The sequence below is a fragment of the Garra rufa genome, chromosome 2 (genome assembly GCF_049309525.1).
Source record: "Garra rufa chromosome 2, GarRuf1.0, whole genome shotgun sequence".
In the NCBI taxonomy this organism is placed as follows: Eukaryota; Metazoa; Chordata; class Actinopteri; order Cypriniformes; family Cyprinidae; genus Garra; species Garra rufa.
In genome coordinates, this window is record NC_133362.1 from 21,513,751 (window position 1) to 21,537,818 (window position 24,068).

The 24,068-nt window shown below is 37.1% G+C and overlaps 1 protein-coding gene across 1 annotated transcript; it reads right to left on the reverse strand.

The window, feature by feature from the left end:
- Positions 1-297: 297 nt before the first annotated feature.
- Positions 298-24,060, reverse strand: tdrd9 (tudor domain containing 9). Its single transcript, XM_073834969.1, has 35 exons — positions 23,933-24,060; positions 23,392-23,489; positions 23,114-23,187; positions 22,760-22,981; positions 20,258-20,380; positions 19,504-19,584; positions 18,704-18,874; positions 18,522-18,625; positions 16,718-16,837; positions 16,558-16,642; positions 16,423-16,480; positions 16,228-16,332; positions 16,029-16,126; positions 15,760-15,891; positions 14,777-14,930; positions 14,594-14,657; positions 14,444-14,507; positions 14,248-14,292; positions 13,952-14,005; positions 13,754-13,870; positions 13,057-13,164; positions 12,658-12,758; positions 9,097-9,270; positions 8,911-9,022; positions 8,562-8,777; positions 8,016-8,105; positions 7,169-7,426; positions 3,977-4,144; positions 3,816-3,886; positions 3,616-3,725; positions 2,273-2,369; positions 1,142-1,280; positions 902-1,020; positions 736-808; positions 298-649 (listed from the first exon to the last, which is right to left on the reverse strand). The coding sequence occupies exons 1-35, from the start codon at positions 24,058-24,060 to the stop codon at positions 551-553; spliced, it is 4,032 nt and encodes a 1,343-aa protein (XP_073691070.1). The 3' UTR covers positions 298-550.
- Positions 24,061-24,068: the final 8 nt, after the last annotated feature.

The window sequence follows — 24,068 nt, forward strand, 5'->3', positions numbered from 1 at the left end:
ACACACCAATTTGCAATATCAAGCAGCAAAATGAGCAGTTTTGTACAGCTAAAAATAACTGGAAATGATGAGACTGGAAGCCAAACCCATAAAATTTACAGGAAGAAAAAGGTGGATCATTTTTTTTGGTCTGTTCCTCACATAAAGCTATTGTACAGTTTAAGATGGCTTGGAATATAGTACCCAAATGTTATGGAAAACTAATAGGTGAAATCTTTACCATGAAAAAAGGAAAATTCCAGCAATTTGAACACTTATTTACTGTGCACATTGAACTACAGCAAGAACACGGTCAACTCAGCTTACAGCTAAATTTAAACAAAAAAAGTGCAGCTGAATAATATTTTTTCAACACAGATTGATAAACCCTGCATTGTGCAACTACAATTATTTTTCAAGTAACAAAAATGACAAAACTAAAACACTGCACATTTGACAGAAGTTACATTCAAGCATTTCCGTCAACATCTACTTTCTGATAATAAAACTGAAAACCCCACAACATGTCTTACGCAATGCTTGGAGTCGATTCTCTTGCGTATGATGCTCCTCACATGTTCAGTAAGGTGATTGGATGTAGCTGAAACAGCACACTTTTGGATTTCCCATCATCCTTCTCCTGTAGCTCCATCTGCTGGGAGCGATCCACCTGACACAAATAATGAAAGAACCCGATGAACTCACTTTGCTGAGAAGCTTTAAGAAATGAAGATTTTAGGAAGAGAGGATTCTTACCTGGTTCCATTTCTTGAATTTCTCATAGTACACAGGCGTGCACTCTGGCCTGGGAGGGTTTTTAATGAACAGTCTAAAGAGAAAAATCACAGGTGTTTCTGTTAGTATTCCCATGTCATGGAGATTCTCAAACGTCTTAGGAGGAGGATGGATGGTGATCGAGTACCCAACAAGCCGTTCCCGGGCCTCCTCCTGAAGGCTGCTGATCTTGTCAGGGTTCAGATTGGTGAGGCCGTTTGGTCCGTCACACACCAGCTTGTTCACTGTGCCTCTCAATGCATTTATCTACACATAAACATCATTTAATCATCAGATGGTCTCACTAAATTAAACATTTTACCCTACAATTTATTGTAGCTAAGGGCCTGCCTACTTATACAAAATAATCCTGACATGCAAAACATACCTCTGTGATGTCTTCAATATCAAACTTGACATCAAAGGCAAGCTCAATGTCATGTTCAGGCAGCACTGCATTTTGGGAAACTGAGTTCCAGCCCAGTCCACACAGCGCACCAGTAAAACAGGTCCTGTCCTCATTAGTACTGCAGAATACATCTCAGTGTAATTAAACGCAGCTCACACATTCAAATCGTCATGTTATGCAAAAAAGGGATAGTTATGAAGTTAAACAAGTGTGGGTTGTAATTTGCAGTTCAAAAGCATTTTCTTGTAAAAATTTGTAGTTGATTGAATGAACATCATTCCCTCAAACACCAACTGTTTTTTTTTTTTTTTACAGAATGATGTGAGAATCTATTGATGCGTCCCAATTCGCATACTATCCGTCCTAAATAGTATTCGAAAATAGAATTAGTATGTCCCAAATCGTAGTATGTTCAAAAAAGTATTTCAAAGATTCCCGGATGGTCTACTACTTAACTTCGGAATTCGAAGTGCGGATCAATGCACACTCTAACGGCTAATATTGCCCACAACACATTGCGCGGTGAACGAGGATTCGATTAGAACTACAAACACGCATAAAAACTGTTAAAAAACTACAAACATGGAGGATATGCACGACCAACGGACAGGTAGAGAGAAAGGGGTTTGAGTGATAAAAAAAAAATTCTTTCATCAGGTTACACATTGATAATTTATGTTATCCGCGTTATATTTCATGTGCAGCAACATTATGAACTTTTATAATGATAGGTTTGGTCATTAACGTTTAAATGCATAATTATGCAAACACAAAAGCAGACTTCTCGGCATGAAAGACTCGTGAAAGAACGTGCCTCTTCATTTCTCTCTAATACGGTAGGAAATTAAATTAAACTAAATGTAGATAATGATGATTGACAGGGCAGTTTAAACAGTGACAGAATTCAGGTAACTAAGCAACAGAGCGTCCGTTAAAGACAGTTATGACGAAGTAGTATGTCCCAAAGCTTGCCTACTATTCTGCTACATACTCAAAAGTATGTACTTTTTCGTCACAAAAAGAGTACATATTTTTAGGGCATAGTGCAAGTAGACGAATTGGGACGCAGCATATGTAATTGAGAGTGAGCGTTTCCATGGTGACTGTTACCGCAGTTCCATGACAGGGGTGAAGAGCATAGTAACAATGGAGGGAAGGCCGTGGATATGAGGCATCAGAGATGTTTCTTTCAGCAAGATCCGAGAACCTGTAACATGAATTGAACCATGAATTAAAAAAAAAAAAAAAAAACTTGAAATGTATTTTTTTTCACTACCTTACCAGCTCTCGTAACGTAAAAATAGCCACCACTGATATACAAATAAATTAGTAAAATTAAAATGAATAAATTAATACATTAATTTGAAAAATGTGTTTACTGTTTAAAGGTCATTTAATATTAATTTATTATGGTTTTACAGTAGGAGTAGTGGAAGTATAGTAGTATTTTTTTTTTGGTCAAAAGTTATCTGTACACTATAGAAGCCTTTTTCTGCCACTGAATAAAAAATAAATAAATAAAGGTAATTGCAACTTTTTATCTCACAATTCTGACTTTTGTTCTCGCAATTGTGATTTTTCATCTCACAATTTTGACTTTTTACCCATCAGAATTGCATGAAGTCTATAATTCAAACTCGCAATTCTGACTTCTCAATTGTCTTTGAATATAACTTGTAATAGCAAGTTATAAAGTACAGAAATAAAGTAACAATTGCAAGATATAAACTGGCAATTCTGACTCTTTTCTCAGAATTGCACGACATAAACTTGCAATTGCGAGTTAGAAAGTCAGAATTGTGAGATATAAACTCGCAATTAAGAGAAATAAAGTCAAAACTGCATGATAGAAATGCGCAATTCTCATAAATATAATCAGAATTGCAAAATATGTGTAATTGCGAGTTATAGTCAGAATTGCAAGATATAAACTCACAATTCGGAGAAATAAAGCCAGAATGAGATATATAAACAATAATAAAAAAATCACAATTGCAAGTGATAGACCGAATTGTGAGATAAAACTTACAATTCTGAGAAATAAAGTTATAGTCATAACTACGAGATATAAGCTTGCAATTCTAAGAAATAAAGTCAGAATTGCGTGAAATAACTCGCAATTGCAGGACAAAGTCGCTATTCTGAGACAAAGTCAGAACTGCGAGATATAAACTTGCATTTGCAAGGAAAAAGTTTTTATATTAAATATTTATACAGAGGCAGAAACGGGCTTCGATAGTACACTCATTGTTCAGGGTTGGTACGTTTTTTTTTGTTTTTTTCATCTTTTTCATCTTTTTGAAAGAAGTCACATACTCACCAAGGCTGCATTTATTTGATAAAAACAGTAATATTGGAAAATATTACATTTTAAAATGACTAACCCCAATTTTTCGAATGGTAGTGTACCATGACAAACCCAAACAGTCATTATCATTTGACTGTGTGTATACCTGAGGCACTGAGAGACACAGTTGCAGCCACCAACATCCTCTCATGCCCATCCTGTGGATTTTCATTCACCATTACCGAGTTAATACTGTCCCTCTCAATGCCAACAGCCCTGCAAACAAAACCAAACCCACAAAACTCAAAATATCCATTCCCTAGGACGCAACTTGTGTGCACTGTGAGATGGACAAGCAGGTCTTACCTGAAGTTGCTGATCCTGCTCATGCTGTGAAAGCTGACCTTATGTGGGCTGCTGGGACCATAAACCAAAGCCTGCACAGTGACAGAACAGAATTTAAGGACCCAGAAAACATACACCCCACAGTTCACATGTAGACATTCACAGGGCTGTTATGCCAGCACCTTGCACTTGGGGGCGCTGCTGCCAGCGGCACAAAAGTGCTGAAGGAGCTCGTTGAGGAGCAGCTTGTCTTCCTCCATCCTGCTGTTCAAGGAACCACTAGTAGAACTAGGGGTGAATCTGCCGCTGGCCATATCCTCATACAGAGACACCAGAACCTCATGGGATTGCTGTGAATAAACAAAAAGAGAAGAGTGGAAGATAAAAGCAGAATTAGCTTTTGTAATTTTTTCCTAACTTTTTTTCCCTTTTGTGATCCTGGACCACAAAACCAGTCATAAGTCACACAGGTATATTTGTAGCAATAGCCAAAAATACATTGTATGGGTCAAAATTATTCTAATGATTTTGAAAAATCAATATCAAGTAAAGATCACGTTCCATGAAGATATTTTTGTAAATTTCCTAGCGTAAATATATCAAAACTATATTTTTGTTTAGTAATATGCATTGCTAAGAACATCTGGACAACTTTAAAGGCCATTTTTTCTTAAAGGTCCCATATTGTCAAAATCGAAATTTCCTGGCTTTTTTCATGATAACTGAGGTCTAGGGGCTATGTAACTACCATATGAGTTTCAAAACAGTAAACTGCACACAGCCTAGAGCTGGGCGGTATGACCAAAAATTTATATCACGGTATTTTTCAAAATTATACGGTATCACGGTATATGACGGTATTTATTTTTTTTTCATGCATGACTAGGTGTTAACCACATTTCCTAATAAATTAGAGAATAATTACTGCAGTATATTGGCTTACATTGACCGGACTAGTATTAACCCAGGTTTGATTGGTCTCACAAAATGCTGCTGTTCACAAAGAAGTGACAGTGGCACTCATAATTGTAATGAGGTGAAGAAATCAGAATTCATGATTTGCAGTCAAAATACACAACACTTTATTGTGCATTCTTCACAAGTTCACATTTACAAGTCTACGCGTTTCTCTTCCAGCAGGAGGCGCTGTCAGAATGGTAGTATACAAAGTAGCGCAACAAATGATTTTGAAACGTGCAGCGCTCATATTTATTCAATGGATAGCCTTTTGAAGTTTCATCGCAATTCTTGTCTTTCAGTCCCCACATTTTAGACCACCTGAAATCATAATTATGACTTTCATAACCCCCTAATAACACTGCAGTCATCAATGAAAATTAAGAGCTTTATTTAAGACTTTCAAAAACAAACCTTACACAAAATACGTTTCTTTTTTATTTATTTTTCCCACCATGTTCGGGGCACAAGAAAAATATTAAGGGACTAAATTAATATCAGCATATGAAGTATAATCGTCTCTCATTGTCTGAAAGAATGCACATCAGATGCTGAAAGTCAGTTTTTACTTTCACTTTAACATATTGATCAGTTTCCACGTTGCTTGTGTGATATCCATTGGCTTTAAAACATAAATATTAATAAAAATACAGTATATAGAAAAGACATATCTTTAAAATATTGCGACGTAACACCAACGTAAAGCCATTGTTTTTCTCTCACTGAAAGCTACATCTGTCTGCGCACAATGCGCCGATCTCTGCTCTCATCACTGCAGACACACCCCCTCTTGAAATTTCGGCATTACAAGTTTTGCAAATCGCTAACCCTGGGTCTTTCTCAGATATACTGAAATACGTCCACACCTCAGATGTGTTGCTTCAGACAAGCACGTGCAAGCTGCGGTTTCTGTTTGCGTCAACATACGTGTTCCCAGCGCTTTGTACGCACACACTCACCGGTATTGGGGTATATGAAAAATGAATATCATTAAAAAAAAAAACACCGGTATTCGGTATGAAAAGGTATACCGCCCAGCCCCAACACAGCCTGCTTAAAGTAGCTGTTCATTTTCACGAGCCACTGTGACGTCCGATCTACTCAGTCACTGCCTTCAGTCACCACCCCGAGCACCAATCACGTCCCACCCTCCTTTTGTCAAACCCAGACAATATCGTGTCCATAACATTGCTAAGCAACAACAACACGAAAACAAGTCGAGAAAACCCTGTTCAGTCGATAGATGTCGAAACTACATCATTGCACAGGCTTCAGAACAACGTGAATATAAGAGACCAGTGGCACGTCAACTTCAGCCTCTTTCACACAGCCAGTCCGGTAAATACACGGATAATGTGTCCCATGATTTGTTCCGGAGTTGTTTGATTTGGTTCATTCACAGTTGTTTTCCGGAATCTGTGCGTGCTTTACACACAACCCATAAAGACATGTGACGTTTGGATGTGAGATGTAATGCGACGGGTACGTTTTACTAAACTGAAACTAACCTGAACAAACTGTGCTTCAGCGCTGATAGTGAGGAGCTGGCTCTGCCCGATCGCCGCTTCATTCCACTTTGCACGTATTCTTTCGTCGTGAAGAGTCGCATGATAACGTGCATCATCACTACAACACTGCCTTTATGGTTCTGGCTTTCGTTCACGCAGCGCTCGTTCCCGTAATTTTCCAGAATCAGCGCGCATTGTGAAAGGGGCTTTACTAAAGCAACAGTTATGTAGCTTACTGCATTCGGTGTTTGAAAAAGAAAAAACATTAATGATCATTCTGAAATATCCTGTTGAGTATCAGCAGGCTAGGCTCTCTCTATGGCTCTGGGCTCGGCTAAAGCATACATTACCGTTGTTACCTGTGATTGGCCTGGCTGTGCGTCACTCAGAAAACAACAGGCCAATCAGAAGAGAGGCTCATGAATATTAATTAGATGGGTCAAAATCGACCTGTTTTTGACAGAGCTCCTAAAAAAGGAGCTGTAAAAATATATTGAGATGGATTTTGGCACTTATACCGCAAATATATATTCTTAAGGACATCAACAACTAAAATAAACCTCCAGAAATGTGTACAATATGGGACCTTTAATATTTAGATTTTTTTGAACCCTCAGATTCCAGATTTTCAAATACAGTAGTTGTATCTCTGCCAAATATTGTCCTATTCTAACAAACCATACATCAATGGAAAGTTTATCATCCAGAAGATAAATCTCAAATTAAAAAAAAAAACAAATTGACTGGTTTTGCGTCCAGGGTCACATATATTTTAGTGCATATTTCAGAAGTTATTCTTTGTTACTAGGCAACAGTGGAAAGTAAAATGTAAAAAAAATTGCACTTAAATAATTAAAAATGTCAATAAAATTGGTCAGGTAGACATTTCTGTGATATGGCCATAGTTACCTGACTCTCAAAGCTTTCAGGGATGCGGCGGGCATGTCCTTCCTGTACTAGGAGGTCCGCCACATTGACATCGCCCGTTTCCATGGACATGTGCAGGTCAACGCGCATGACTCCGTGCAGAATGGAGAAGAGGGACACGATGGCAGAGCGGCCGCTCGTGAGCGTCTTAAAACGGTTACGTGCCCGACTGCTCCAACGACCACCCAGAATCAGCGACTGTGCAGATGGGCCCATGCCTCCAATGCAAAACTCCTGTGCCTTCAATGAAACAGATACAGCTTATGGTTTACTGAAATAGATTTAAAAATCCAACTGTAATAGAGCTGGGAGATATACCACATATTCACAATGACTTATGACAAATATTACAATGATTTTAATTAACTTTTTATTTGGATATTAAAGGGACTGTTCACCAAAAAATTTAAATTGTCATTAATTACTCTCCCTTATGTTGTTTCAAACCTGTAAGGCCTTTGTACATCTTCAGAACACAAATTAAGATATTTCTGATGAAATCCAAGAGCTTTCTGACCCTGCATAGATAGCAAATCAACTACCACTTTCAATCCCCAGAAATGTAGTAAGGACATTGTTAAAATAGTACATGTAACATCAGTGGTTCAACCTTAAATTTTATAAAGCCACGAATATGTGCACAAATAAAAACAAAAATAACAACTTTATGCAACAATTTCTTCTTTTCCCTGTCAGCCTTTGACGTGCATTCATGAGAGTACCACAATGCAAGAATATTCATTTTTGGGTGAACTATCCCTTTGATATGTCAAAACATTACATAATAAAAAGTTTTTTTTTTACTTCAAAAATAAAAAAAAATACATACTTGAAAGGGGGGACTCATGAGATCAGATGGGAGCTCTCTCAGACTGCTGCACGGGACAACAGAGGTGTTGCCAAAATCTACAAAAAACACCTGCACACATTCACAATACATATATATATAAGCTTAGAAAATAAGCTTTACATTGATGCATGGTTTATGGACAATATTTGGCCGAGATACAACTATTTGAAAATCTGGAATCTGAGGGTGCAAAACAATTCAAAATATTGAGAAAATCGCCTTTAAAGTTGTCCAAATTAAGTTCTTAGCAATGCATAATACTAATCAAAAATTAAGTTTTGATATATTTACAGTAGGAAATTTACTAAATATCTTCATGGAACATTATCTTTACTTAATATCCTAATGATTTTTGGCATTAAAGAAAAATTTATAATTTTGACCTATACAATGTATTGTTGGCTACTGCTACAAATATACTTGTGCTACTTACGACTGGTTTTGTGGTCCAGGGTCACATATACATAGAGCAATAATTATAGACATAAATGTTTTGTTCTGCACTGGAACATGTATGGCATTTACCTCTACGTTGCTGCCTAGGATGTGCAGTACTTTGGCTCTGTAGTATTTGGCCATTAGCTGTCCATCTTTAAAGGGGGCCACACACAGCAGGTTTGGATAGAGAGACACAGATAGGGGTCGCAGATCTCTCATGTTTAGGGCTGCTGTTAACTGACACTGTTTCTCTACGCTGCTCTCATCTGTCCGAAAGCCCCAAAAATGGCCCACATCGATCACCTACACACAATTATACACATTATGGACCTGCACACTGTTCAAAAAGATGAACCAAGAATTAGTCATAATTAGGTTACATTTCTCTAAAAGCTTTCAAAAACAAAATTAAGAGGGCTGAGTTGTTAGTTTTCACCTCTGTGATGTTAATGATAAAATCCCTGCTGGATGGAAGTTTCTCTGGATTAACAGTGCTGCTCAGAACTCCAACAGGAGCCACAGCATGTCTCTGAACATCCACGGTAACTCTGAAAGAGAGATTTCTGTTTGAAAACTGCACGCGTCTTTGTCGAGGTCTGTGTGTATGTGGACTTGCAGTCACCTTGTGTAACGTAGGTGTGCGATGGGCTTTCCTTTAGCGTGGGCCTCTACCTCATCTGCGTGGTGTACTTGCAGGTGAAGCGCTGGAGTCTGCCGTGCTCGCAGCAATGCCAACAAGACCTCGGGTAACACGCCTGTCTCCCTCACACAAGACCGGTAAAACTCCACATACGCTCTGCAAAAAAAAAAAAAAAAAAAAAAAAAAGACTTTTTTTTTTCTCAAAATTGCAAGTTAACATATCAAAATTCTAATTTAAAACCAAATTGCGAGTTTACTGCACAAATCGGGCCTTATTGCTCACAATTTAAGAGTGTATATCTTACAAATTTGAGTTAACATCTTGCAACTTGTGACTTTTTTTTCTAAAATAAATCTTTATTTTTATAAAATTATATATCTTTTATAAGAGGCCCCTCATTTTGTGAATAAAAGGACTTATTATGCATATTTAGTTCAAGAAATATTTTGTAACATTCAATTTCACATTTCCTTCAATGCATGATATCACATACAGTGATACCAACGGCACCCCCCGCCCCCCTTGAACGTCAAGTTCATTTTATTTTCGATATAGCGCCAGATCACAATAGAAGTCATTTAAGGTTATCTTTCCTATAGAACAGGTCTATACATTGTTCATTTATTAAACAAACTAAATTGCCTTATGTTATTTATCTTATTTACACGAAGGCATGTCATTTCTGTCTCTACATGGTCGCGCGTTTACAATGTCTCCTCCGCGAAAACACGGATGGGATCGCGGACTCCATTCATAAAAACGGAATTTACTATAGTGTGGAATGTCACGGAATTTGTTGATTTTTGGATTAATAAATCAAAAGTTGGTCTGTCACTTAATTGACCATATGCAAGAATTACTTCCTTGTTTAGACAAGCCAGCTAAGTAATTTCCGGTCAACTGTACTGTGCCGTAATATGAGCGTATTTTGTTCGTTTTCTCTACTAATCCATTCACAATCGAAGAAAAGTGTTGTTTTGTCTAAGAGGACCAAACGTCCATTAGGGGTGGGAATCTTCAGGCACTTCACGATCCGATCCGATTCCGATTCTGGGAGTCACGATCCGATTCCAAAACGATTCTTGATCTACATTTTTTCCCCAATTAATTCTTCTGCTGTGCAAATACAACTTTACAATTTTAAAAACATGTAAAATTGCAGTTTCTATGCTTTTTGTTTATAGTTGGAATCTCTGTAAAAGTAGGTGTGTCAATCTTCACTGGTTTCAAGATTCAATTTAATTTAATTACTGTTTTCATTAACAACTAAATATCACGATGGTCACATTCTCAGTTTTCAATAGTACTGCACATGGCTACATTTTCATATTTGTTTTATATCAAATTTAATTTGGGCCAACTTTACTTTATTTTTTAAATCATGTAAGCAAGGTACTTTTTAAAACAATTACTTATTTAAAATAAGTTTTCTTCAGGTATCCGAAAGTTTACAGACAATAGTTTTTCTTTTTTCCTCAGCATTACTGCCATTTTATTATTACTGATGAGATCATAGAAAGGGAACTTTAACAGGCTGCATTCAAACTAATGCACAGCAGTGGCGAGAGGTGACACTTTTATTTACCAGGTATGCTGAGTGCTAAAACCACCAGTAATACCAAAAATAATAATATCTTTACATTATTTAGACACCAATAAAATCAGAGACGAAATCATATTTTAATATTTCCTTTTTCCTGTTTATAATTATTTTTAAAAAATATATATCCATTTTATATAGGCTATTTTTTTCTGTGGACTTTAAACTTTTGAATTGTTGAGAAATTATGAAAATATACATATTATATATAATATACAAAAATACAATACATTTTTGGCAATCAGGATCTGGCAGCAACAGCGCGTTTTTCCGCTTGGGCGAGCGCTTCGCGGACAGCTTACCCCACGAATGTAATCACGCGCACGCCAGCAAAACAGAATGCGCATTCATTCTGAGGAGTCAAGGAAGATACGGAGAATCTGCTTGCCCAGAAGATTCAAATAAGGGATTCATTTATAAGCATGTTTATATTATTTAACACGTGAACGCATTCTCTCTGACAGCCTGGATATGCAGAGCATTAGCAGCTTACTGTATATGGACGGAACGCCACTGATGCACAGATCTATTTCAATATATCAGATGTTTTGTCCTGCTCTGAAAACATAACTGACTGTATGTACAGTTTCGTTTGAAACTATTCCAAAATGCAAGTGCATTTAACCGCGTCCGCAATCGTGCTTTAGGACGAACAAACACAAAGCGCACGTGAGTCTGTCAGTGCAACAGTTTCTTGCGTTCCAGACGGCAGAAATGAACGCATATCTAAAGTAAAACACGGCGGATGGAAGCACACTGTCAAGCAATGCGCACGTGTCTCACAGTGCAGATTCTGTGCGCTGTAGCCAGCCGCGTCTCTAGCGCGCACACGTGCCATATGCAGAAAAAAAAAAAAATGCTCAGAATCGATTCTGGAATATTAGGAATCGATTCAGAATCGTTGAAGAGAGAATCGCGATGCATCGATGCATCGATTTTTTCTCCCACCCCTAACGTCCATGTATACCGTTTCAAGAATGACAAATGCCAGTTTAAAAAAAATATGCGAGTAAATCGGCTAAATATGCGTGAGTCATTGCTATGATTGACAGTAATAACCGGACGAAACATCTAAAAAAACTGATGTCAAAAAAAAGAGCTTAAATGATTAAGACTAAATTCAGAGTAACAAAACTACAGCAGTAATAAGTTTGTGTTGGTTAAATATAGGCTATTTAATAGATTTTACGGTTCAAGATAAAACTTAAAAGATGTAGTTATTAAATTATATAAAATATTTCAATACTTTTGTACAGTATAATGTAGGTGTTCATATATTCCTATTTAAATAATTTACTTAAAACAATATATATGATAAAAAATAAATATTACAACAAGATTAACCACTTAATTGTAGAAAAAAAACTTTCATTTGATTAAAAATAAATAAATGTTTATGCTTTCATTTGATTATCAGAAAAATTAAAGCACATAAGAATTTCTAAAAAAAAAAAAAAAAAAAAAAAGAATGTAGAGGCCTATTGTCCAAAATGTTAAAATAGAGAGTTTTTGACTTATTTTTTTCACTGAAATAAATGTTTTCGTTATTACACAAAGTAGGCTAAAGTAGCTGGAAACCTAGGGGAAACACAGACATACTACAGTTCCATCTGGCCTAGTTTGGCCATTAGGATCACCAAAGGAAATCCCAGTGGCCTACCAAGTTATTCATTCCTGCCTGCTCAATGCAAGTGCTTTCTGAATTTGGCAAACAATATTATATCAATAACAAATCATGACTCCACTAGTCTTGAATTGCAATGTTATCATTTGCCTTATCTCTGCAGAACAACTTTGTGATATGCAAAAGAAAGAATGAATTGCAAGATAAACTTGATGGTCCAGGAGAAAGCATTACAAATTATTATTATTATTATTATTATTCTGTGGCAAAAATAGATTTTCAAACAGAATTTTCACTGTGTTTATCCATGCAAGTTACCTGGATCCATCGAAAGCGATTGATTTGACCTGTCCACATTGACGGAACAGTGACTGTAGCTGCTTATAGCACAGGAATGCAAATGGAGGCAGATTCCTTATCTGAGAGAGGGAAAAGGCATTAGGCTAGCCACCAGAGACATACTCTACACAAGTACACAAATAATTGGTTAATTCATTTCAAGTCTGAAGTACCAGTTCTGGTTCTAAATGAGGCTCCTTTAAATGTTACTACCTTAAAGTTACCTTCACAATCTGTGCAATTAAACCAGTAGTGTTATTTATCTAGCTAGCTCTAAACATTTATAAAATTCAACTTGCTCAGCAAGATTTATTTCAAACTACTGCTCCACAATGACAGTAGTTTTTGACAGACTTTTGTAAGTGGAGACACTGGTACCATAATGGTGGTCTTCGGATCGTTTCCAGAAAGTTCCTTAGATGCCAGCTGCTCATCAATCTCTCCCTGAGAGAAATAGTTTGGGAAGAATGCACCCGCAATGACAACCTAATCCAGAAAGACAAAGAAAGTATAAACAGATCACATTCCATTGTATCACACACTCAAAACATCCAGTACCATTTGGGTTTTAGGGCCGGTAAGATCGTTTTGATGTTCTTGAAACAAGTCTCTTATGCTTACCAAGGCAGTTTTGGTAAGCAGCTTTCTGTTTCTATTTTAAATCTGTCATTTATTCCAGTGATCGCAAAACTGCATTTTCAGCAGCCGTTACTTCAGTCTTCAGAGTCACATGATTCTTCAGAAATCATTCTAATATGCTGATTTGGTGCTAAAGAACATTAATTATTTTTTTATAAATGTTAAAACAACTAATATATTTTTTTGGAAACTGTGATACCTTTTTTCAGGATTATTTGATAAATAGAAAGTCCAAAAGAACATAATGTGTTCTTTATCAAGAACATCATTTGTATAAATGTAACAATAGGACTTTGCTGTCCCATTTGTTCAATTTAAAACATTCTTGCTTAATTAATTTTTTTTTTCTTAAAAACAGTAGTGTAGTATAGTGTATTGCTGTGTGTGTGTGTGTGTGTGTGTGTGTGTGTGTGTGTGTGTGTGTGTGTGTGTATACCTGCAGGATGAATCTCTGCTTGTGCAGGCTGGTGTAGTCTGTGGGGTTTGAGGAGCTGCTGATGTGCATGTTAAATCTGGCCACTCTCTTCTTCAGATCCTCAAAGAGCTCTGCCACCTGTAACACACATTCAATGAGTATAAAATGCAAATTTTGTATAAAATGGGCATATTTTGTGTGTGCGCACTCTGTATTTACCTCTCTGATTCGTTTGATCTGAATGCAGTTCTCTTTGCCCCATTCCAGCTCATCCTGAAATTTGAAAAAAAAAAAAAAAGTGTGCACCCAACACATTCTGGTTACATATTTTAACTGTTCATATATGTATACAATGCACTGACTTTAAGACAGTGTGCCAAGGTAAATATAAAAACATATCTTGAGTAGGGTTCCATCTAGTGGTTTATTGGGGCAAAAAACTTTTGTATCATTTGTATATAAGCCCCGAAGTTTCCTTTACCATCTTCAAATATATGATAAATATATATTTTTACCTTTGGGTGTCTGAGCTCTCCTTTAGCTCTAGATGTGTACCAGGCCTGAACAACAAAAAAACAAAAACAGTTGATATTGGCCCATAACTATATTGTTACCAAACTACTATGTAGTAACTAATTACAGAAACCGTACTTTACGAGATCATAATCTAAACAAGTCTACTTAGAATTGCTCAAATTTGGCATTTCGTACCTTGAAGGCATTGACAAAAGCAATGAAGTCACTTGGAACATTTTGTGCAAAGCTCAACTTGCTCCTGTAAGGTCAAACAGAGACAAGAATCAAGTGTAAACCTGATTCAGATAACCACTGAAGTGTAAGTGGGGTCAAAGGTCAACCTACCTGTACCCAGCCAGCTGCTGCAGTGATGGCATAGCAAAGAAACTCTTCAGCGAGAGAGACGCAGCTGAAAGAGTTTATATCTTTCTATCATTTTTTTTTCATGGCAACATGGTACAACCTGATAATGTGTTATACAAATGATATACAGATTTTTCACATGCACTAATACACAAAATGTTATACCAATGATAAGACACTCCTCCAGACAGCCGAACACATGTCCAAAAACGACTAGCTTGCCCAGTTGCAGGTCCACAGGCAGGTGCGCCAACACACGACCCAGAAATGTCAAATCGCCATCAAACTGACTGTTGCTATGCACAGAAAGAGCTCCAATCTACACACACACACACACACACACACACACACAGGTCAGGGTTATTTATTATAGCTAACTAAAACTTAAAGGATTAGTTCACTTCCAGTACAAAAAATTCCTGATAAGTTAATCCAAGATGTTCATGTCTTTCTTTTTTTAGTGCATTTGTGGTTATAAAGTAAATATATTTTAATTTTTTAGAAAATGGCCGATCGTTTCACTAGGCTGGGATCATGTAAAGCCCTTTGAAGCTGCATTAAAACTGCAGTTTGGACCAACCCACTGGCTCCCACTGTAGTCCACTTCAATCCTGGAAAAATCCTGGAATGTTTTTCTCAAAAACCTAAATGTCTTTGCGACTGTAGACAGACATTAACACCTTGGATGATATAGGGGTGAGGATTTTTTTATTCTGGACGTGAACTAACCCTTTAAATTAAAACTATTAATACACATAAAATTACTAAAAACTAATTTAAAATAAGAGCTGAGAAGATAAACATAAAAGCTAATTACACACACACACACACACACACACACACACACACACACACACACACACACACACACAAACAAACTACAATATTCATACACAAACTGTAAAATTAACCAATATAATCACTAGGATATCAAATCATTTTTACTACATTAAAGGTAAGTATTTGCTCACTTAATAATGTCACTTCCTGTCAATATTTAAAACTGTTACACAAAAATGTTGTGTGCTTGCATTCATACATCATGTAATTTTAATGTCAGGTCAGAAGTTCAACATTAATCTGTTAAAACTGTTAAAATTTGCAACCAACAATCAAGAAGTTACCGACAACCACTAAGTGTTACTGACCTGTTTTAGTTGCAGGACGGTTCTTTCAATGTCAGAGAGGTTGGGTGGTGTGAGGGCCGTGGAGAGAACCGAGCGGGGATCTCCCATATCCAACAACTTCACCTTCAACAAGGTACTGGCCAATGGTGATCGCTGCAATTCAACACACACATACACACACACACACAGCTATAACCAACTAAAAAAAAGACCTTAGAATTAAAAAATTATTGTTTCTGAATATCTTCCAAGTCTTGCTGCCATTGGTATACATGCAATTGCTCTCCTACCAGCATCTCTGGGATTGTAAAATCTGGAATCTCATTCTGCCAGAAATGTCTCGTCACCAGTCTGTAACAGAAGCCTTTAGATACGCGTCCAGCACGACCTGGGAGGATGTACAGGATAAGACGTAAATAGACTGCATTTCAGAAAACCCAAGAACCAAGTAAATCTGTGCTGTTAAACATCAGCCCATATATGCAGCACCTCGACGCTGGTTGCAACTGGTCTTGGAGGCCCAGTTGATTCTAAGACATCTGTAATTGGTCTCCTTATCGCAAATCAATTGGCGCACAAGGCAGAAGTCAATCACTGCATAACACAGAAAATAATGCATATGTTATACTTATTACTATAGGATGACCTCAGGAACTCACAGATGGTGTAAAAATAAACTCCCACCGTATTTAACGTCAGGCACAGTGACAGAACTCTCGGCAATGTTTGTGGAGAGAATAATCTGTAAGTACAAACAGAGCAGGAGTTTATACCATTACATCCTTCAAACACTCTAAACATACAATAAGTCAATTTTACCTTACGGTATCCTGGTACAGGAACCAGGAACACTCCATTTTGCTCCTCTAGAGTGACAGTAGAGTGAAGAGGATATACCTGTAACCTGTGAGCCAACAAACACATATTAACACATTTATACAAAAGCATGCTTGTTTAAACACACTATATAAAGACATACCTCTTGCGCACAAGTTTTCCAAGGGCCTCCTTCATATACTGTATTTCAGCAAGCCCAGGCAGAAACACAAGCACACTACCTCTCTCTGGATGAGTAGCACTTCCGGTTTGCTCTGAGGACCTGTTTCACGCAAACACAGTGAATTAAGTTTAAATTACTTAAAATATGATTTTAATCCTTAAACATACAACAAACAAAGATGCACAACATTTCATGCATTGCTGATCTCCCAAAAAAATTAAAATATTAAATATACAGTAACATTCAAAACTTTGGGGTAATTTTTAAAAATAAATAAATTTATACTTTTAATATTTAGCAAGGAAGCAATAAATTAGTCAGAAGTGACAGTTTACAATGTTACTTTTTTTCTATTCATCAAAGAATCCTGAAAAAATGTATCACTATTTAAAAATATATATATAAAGCAGCACAACTTTTTCAACACTGATTTAAATAAATAAAAAAGTTTCTTTAGCACCAATGATTTAGAATGATTTCTGATCACAGGAATAAATTACATTTTAACATAATAAAAAAGAAAAGTTATTTTTATTGTGATAATATTTCACACTAGGGCTGCACGATAGATTGTTTCAGCATCGTCATCGCGATGTACGCATGCGCGATAGTCACATCGTGGCAGTCACGATGCAGGGCAAAAAAAAATAATTATGTGTCTGATTTAAAAATGTACTTTCTATATTTCTAAACTTTCTATTCACGGATTTATATTTGTCTAAAGTAAAGTAATTAACTCATGCATAAGGGTTCTTTAAAAACTACAATGCACACGTTGCTTCACCTACTTCATGCATGCAGTCTCTGCGTACGCATGGCGAAATGAGCGCGGGACGGGAGAAAAGTGCCGAAATGGAAGATTTGGTCGCAAAAAGAAACGCAACGTCGGTCATATGGAAGTATTTTGGATACAAAAAGGATGCTGCTGACCAAAAACAGGTGCTTTGTCGGGAGTGCCTGGCAGTTGTTGCCACAACTCGCGGAAACACTAAGAATTTAAGGGACCGTTCACGTCACGCCTAAAAACACGTGGAAAACGCTAGGCGTGCCGCTTTCTCCTTCTTTCCAAAGCGCTCTGTAACTTGAGTGGCAGAGTGGCGTCTGCCGTTGCTAAGCAACCATGACCCGCGCTCTCCTAAAGACGCGGAAGTTTCAGCAAAGATAAATAAACAAAGATAAATGGATTTCCAAAACTAAAAATTGCTTGCAGTAGCTCTGCTGCTAAAAAATTTTATCCCTGTAACAGCTATGATCAGCTAGCTGTTCCTCCATCTTGGCTAAGCTTTTATTGTTTTTCGTGAAAGGAAGAAGCTGATTTCCCTTTCAACAGGGTAAAAGCAACATTCATTATTAATTTCATATTAGAGCCTTGATTTGCCTGAATTGACAGTGAATAAGGTGAGTCAAACTGTTTATGAAACTACCCAAAATAAGCTTTAAAAAGTATTTTATTTCAGGGTTTTGCTTATACTCTACTTTTACATTTTTTTTATTCTTTGAAAATGCTTACAAAATTACCCCAATTATTCTTGAATTATTATTTGATTTTTAAGCAGTTCAAAACAACCTGATGAACATAAATGAATTTGTACACATCGCAATATATATTGCAAGAAAAAAAATATATCGCAATGTAATTTTTTCCCAATATCGTGCAGCCCTATTTCACACTATCACTGTTTTACTGTATTTTTATCAAATACCTTGGTGAAAAAGACTTGGTGAGGCTTCTTTCAAAAACACATAAACTGTAGTGTATGTGTGTCTCATTGTGATTACTGACCTTTGATCTTTAGCCTCCATCTCATCAAAGCTCTGGATGAGAGAGACGGCAACATTATACATCTCCTCTGTGATACAAGGGTCTACTGGGAAGGTTAGGTCCACCTGACACATACACACAAATGTTTATATATAGAATTAAAATGTCAAACTAAAAATAGCATTTTTTTATGCTTGCCATACATTGACTCCAAGAGGTAGGATGGCTTTGAGCTCATCCAGGTAGAACTCTTCAATGGCATATGGAGCTCCTTCCACCTCAAAAACGTACGCTGGATTCATCTGATTGCGGATCGGAGTTCCAAAATATTCTGCAAACTCTGCACAGTTTATGGTGGCTGACATCAGAATGACCTACAGAAAGAGAGGTGGGAAAATTAATATTCTGTCATTAATTGCTAACCCTCATGTTGTTCCAAACCTCTAAGACCTTTGTTCATCTTCGGAGCACAAATTAAGATATTTTTGATGAAATTCAAGAGCTTTCTGACACTGACATGTTCAAGGCCCTGAAAGGTAGTAAGGACATCGTTAAAATAGTCCATGTGACATCAGTGGTTCAACTGCAATCTTATAAAGCTACGAGAACACTCTTTGTGCGCAGAGTAAACAAAAATAACAACTTTATTCAATAATTTCTTCTCATTTTTGTCAGTCTTTGACGCACGTTCACAACAGTACCACAACGCATGCACTTGCATTCCTCTGCTTGTAAACAAGGTTCAGCGCATCCGGGTGCGTCCACAGCTTCATAAAGTTACGGTTGAACCACTGATGTCACATGGACTATTTTAACGATGTCCTTAATACCTTTCAGGGCCTTGTCGAACATGGTAGTACCGTTGCTGTCTATAAGGGTCAAAAAGCACTTAGATTTCAGCAAAAACAGGTTTACAGGTTTGGAATAACATGAGGGTGAGTAATTAATGGCAATTTTTATTTTTGGTTAAACTATCCCTTTAAAGTATGTGTGTTGCACAAACCTTGACATATCTGGAATTGGTCCGCAGCAGTTTTCTGACAACCAGCAACAGGAAGTCAAGTTCTTCTGTTCTCTCATGGACCTAAACCAGGGTAAATAGCAAACAATTAAGTGTACATGCCATTGTTTTCAAATTTAACTTTTTCATAATAGCATATTTGTTTTTACTGGTATATTCAAATTTGTATAATAAAATTTCACCAGTATGGTATAATTGAAACTACTAAACTTTTGGTATTGTGACTATCACTAGTCTTATACGTGCATTTGGATAATGTTTCTATAAACCTATACTAACACTCAAAAGTTTAGAGCGAGATTTTTTTCTTGTTTAAAAAAAAAAACTTCTATTCAGCAAAGACACATTCAATTTATCATTAAGTCTTTTACATTGTTAAAAAATATGTATTGCAAATAAATGCTGTTTTTTTTTTACTTCCTATTTATCAAATAATCCTGGAAAATGTCTCATGGTTTCAACATAGTAAGAAATAAATGATAAGAAATGTTTCTCGAGCAGCAAATCAGCATATTTGATTGATTTCTGAAGGATCATGTGACTCTGAATACTGGACTAATACTGAAAATTTGGCTGTCTTTACAGGAATAAATAACATTTGAAAGTATTTAAAAGTAGAAACATTTACTTTATATTGTAATATTTCACAGCATTACTGTTTTACTGTATTTATTATTAAGTAAATGTGGTTTAAATGTGGCGGCAGTGTATGTCTATAAATTGATTGTTTGTGTACCTCATCTATGAAGATGTGTGAGTACTCTGTGAGTGTTTTAGATCCCACTAATTTCTGCAGTAAGACTCCTGTGGTCACATAAATCAGCTTGGTGTGCTCTGTCGCCATCTTTTCTAAACCCACCTGGAAAGAGAAACATTAAATAAATGTACATGGTATTTAAAGAGTCTAGCACAGGGGTGGCGAACCCGTGGCTCGCGAGCCACTTGCGGCTCTTTCACTGCTCTTGTGCGGCTCTTCAATCCGTCCACGCTTGATGCTTGATATGTAAAAGTAAAAGGAGGTAGGCTAATTTAAATCCATGAAAACTATTGCGTTATATAATTAGGTGTATAAGTTATTGTGACAGATATACTGTTGTTTGCGCATCTGTTGTGTGGCTCTTTGCAGTGATAAAGTTTTTTTGCCTCATCATGCCAAACAGGTTTGCCACCTCTGGTCTAGCAGCTGGTCATACTTAGAAAAAAAAAAATTAATAGGTTTACTTCAGTGGGAAGGGAATCGTGAGGAATTTATTTTAGTTCTAATGCTCACAACCATGGGCGACATTTGACTCTTGAGTCAGGGGGGGCAAGAAAAAAAAATCAGATGTAAGCATTAAAACAGTGCCCTAGGGTATTGCAGCACAGCAAAGCAGTCAATTAAAGCGCTGCACTTCAGCCCGGGCCGATGGGCCCTGACTTTTTTTTACACCCCAGGGCTACGGCTTCGGGCCAATTTTCACGTCATAGTTCAGACCGGGGCGGCATCGGGCCTGTTTTAGGCTTCTCCTTATTTTCATAATTTAGACATCCATCAATTATGGTGAAGAAAAAAAATGCCGCGCTGGTGGAAACAACACGAAACTTCACTTTCGCTTTCACTTTTGAGACCGACTCAGACACCGTTTAGTGTGCTTTAGCGCAGCTGAATCCACGTTCAAGCGCACACAATAGGCTAAAACTCGCCCCAAGCACCGGCAAAAATAAATAACAATGAATGTGTCGAGGAAAGAGTAAGGACATAAATGAATTATTTATTAATTAATTTGTGTATTCTGAGTCAGTGTCGCAATCTCCTTTTTGGACGCGCCTTTAGAGGGAAATTCATCTTTACGGATTACATGAAAGAGTTTGTGCTTTTGATTTGTTTTATTTCGTTAAGTAATAATTTAAAGCTTTCTATAAATGTATTTATTATGTCTGTGAGGCATGCATTTCGCTTCATTTTGTTAAGCACTCCTGTTCAAGAACCAGACGGCAGAAAGCACATAATTTTTGTTTTCCTTGTTTTATAAAAATGCTGTAACGTTTTTTTCGATGTATTACTCGTAGTTTGTGAGCAAAAATGACGGATAATTTTAAATTGCTTCCAATGAAAAAAATGCAAGTGATCGCGCTGGTGCCTCGATGTCCTGCAAGCTTTAGCTTCCACTTTCTGCACAAACTATGCGCATATAGCGCACATTTATTTGTAACGTTTAAACTACCATTGTTTTATACTTGAACTGTTTTATATCTATAGATTTCATTTTAGGCAATTGTGATGATTTGAGAAGGCAAACTGATCAAACAGACTATGATCAGTCTTCCGCTGGGCGCTGTTCGGTAAATATATATATATTTAACGAATAAAAACTGCTCCAAGCGTTTTTCTAAATTAGCTAAATAAAAAACGAAACTAAATATAAACATTTTGCCATTACATACAAAACTGAACTTAGCTGAAACAGTAAGTTGTTTTGGGAGAAGGGGAAAATATATTTTTATCCCGTCTATTGCTTCACCGTTATTTCGAGAATAAACCCAGCGTAAATATGCAAATGTCACTCCCAAAACATATCAGCTTGCATGTGCCGAAAAACGAAAGTTTCATACAAATTCTAAATGGATTATAGCCTGGAAAGTGCAAAGCACGCTCCCCTTATTATCACTAAAATTTCATAGAGATCTAACAAAATTCCGTTATAATTAATAAAGCTCTCTAAACTACACAATTAATATTTTATTTACATCGAGTCTACACTCAAGATGATTCACGAGCGCACAAAACGGCACTTAATAAAAACCGATCAGGCGCTTTCAGCAGTGAGTGAATTCTGACAAGACTGTTCGGAAACAACAGATATGTCTGTGATTGGCTACATTGCTCAACGCTGCAAAAACACGTTGGATAGTTTGCCAGATCTTCAATTGCTTTGCTTTCGTTTGAGGGTTATATAGCACCGTCTAGTTCCCAAGTACAACCGAGCCTAAGCTTGGCTAAAGCAGTTGCAGCGGGGCTGTCGAGGACTCCATGACTAACCACAGGGGGGGCAACTGCCCCCCCTTGCCCCCCCCTAATGTCGCCCATGCTCACAACCAATGCATAGCACCCTGCCATACATTTTTTTTCTTTTTAAAAAAAAAATCACACTTGGGATGTATGTCACAATATGGAAAAAAGAGTTTTATCATAACTTTATTCCCATTCAGGATATGGATTCTATTCACACTTTTGAGGTAAAACGTTGATAGTCAGTACCTGATACCCCACCAGACTGCCCAAGGTGCATTTGCGTTCACGTGCCACCCAGCGGGCAATGCTGGTGGCACCAATTTTGCGTGGCTGAGTGACAACCAGGTTACAGGGCGTCTTTTTCTCTGCATAGTGATCCAGAATGAACTGTGGCAGCTGGGTGGTTTTCCCACTGCCTGTCGCTCCACGAATGATGATCACAGAGTTATTCTCAATAAGAGAAACCAACTACACAAACAAACACAGAGAGCGATTGATATATACACATATAAGAAAATACACATCATAACCAGTCCTTAAATCTTTCACTAAAGTATGAGTACATGTGTCTGTATGTGCCTTGTTTATGTATACGTGTACCTCTTGTCTGTTCTTAGTAATAGGAAGAATCGGATACTCATAACTGGCCAGTGAAGGGGGGGCGGTTCCTGGACCTATAGTTCAAAGGTCACATGTCAAAACAGTTTGAAGGGTGAATGTGAGTTACGCAATTACATGGGAATTACAGAAGTCAAACATGACGGTAGGACAGATTTTATGTCAATAGCACAGTACATTACTGATTCTAGTTAATCCCATCAGTGAAATCAAATAACAAATAGAGTATCTTGTTGGTATGTTGGCATGTGGGTGATTACTGGTTGGTAGTTCTGGCCTCCTGCTCTTCTGGTTTCCTTCATCTGATCCTGCCTTCTCTGGAGAAGTCTTTTCAACTCCTGACAACTCCTCCACAGACCTACAGCAAATGCACACAAACAGAGTAAAGTGTGTATGGTATTGCCCTTGGGTCTCTATAGTCTAGTTTACCACCAGCTGTCACTCATATTGTTCTATGCAACACTAAAGCCTGATTCAAAAATGGCATTTTAAAAGCAAACCATATACTGTGAAAATAAGTATGGAAGAGCCATTAAAACTAAACTTGGCTTAAAGGGTCATACATTCATATTTATTTTAGGACATTAAAATATATCTGCTAAAATTCATGCGTATTGACTCTCCCGTGGTGGTTTTATTCTAATTAACGTTAGCGATAACTAAACTTCATACAAATACCCGTTTCATTGATATTTATTGCTCAACATCTGTCTGAATCCTTTTAAAGTAAAATTGTATAGTAAAATTAATAGTTTTAATCAGCAAAAACACATTTAACCTTCATGACTTTTAAAAAGTTACCTGTCTGCAGCATCTGGAGCTTCGGCCTTTGCCTGCTTTTTCACTTCATCGGTGATTGTGATGTTTGCAAACTGTACCCCGACAGTAAACCAGTGTGCTATCTGAGCTGAAGTGATGGCCTGATGCATCCTGCACA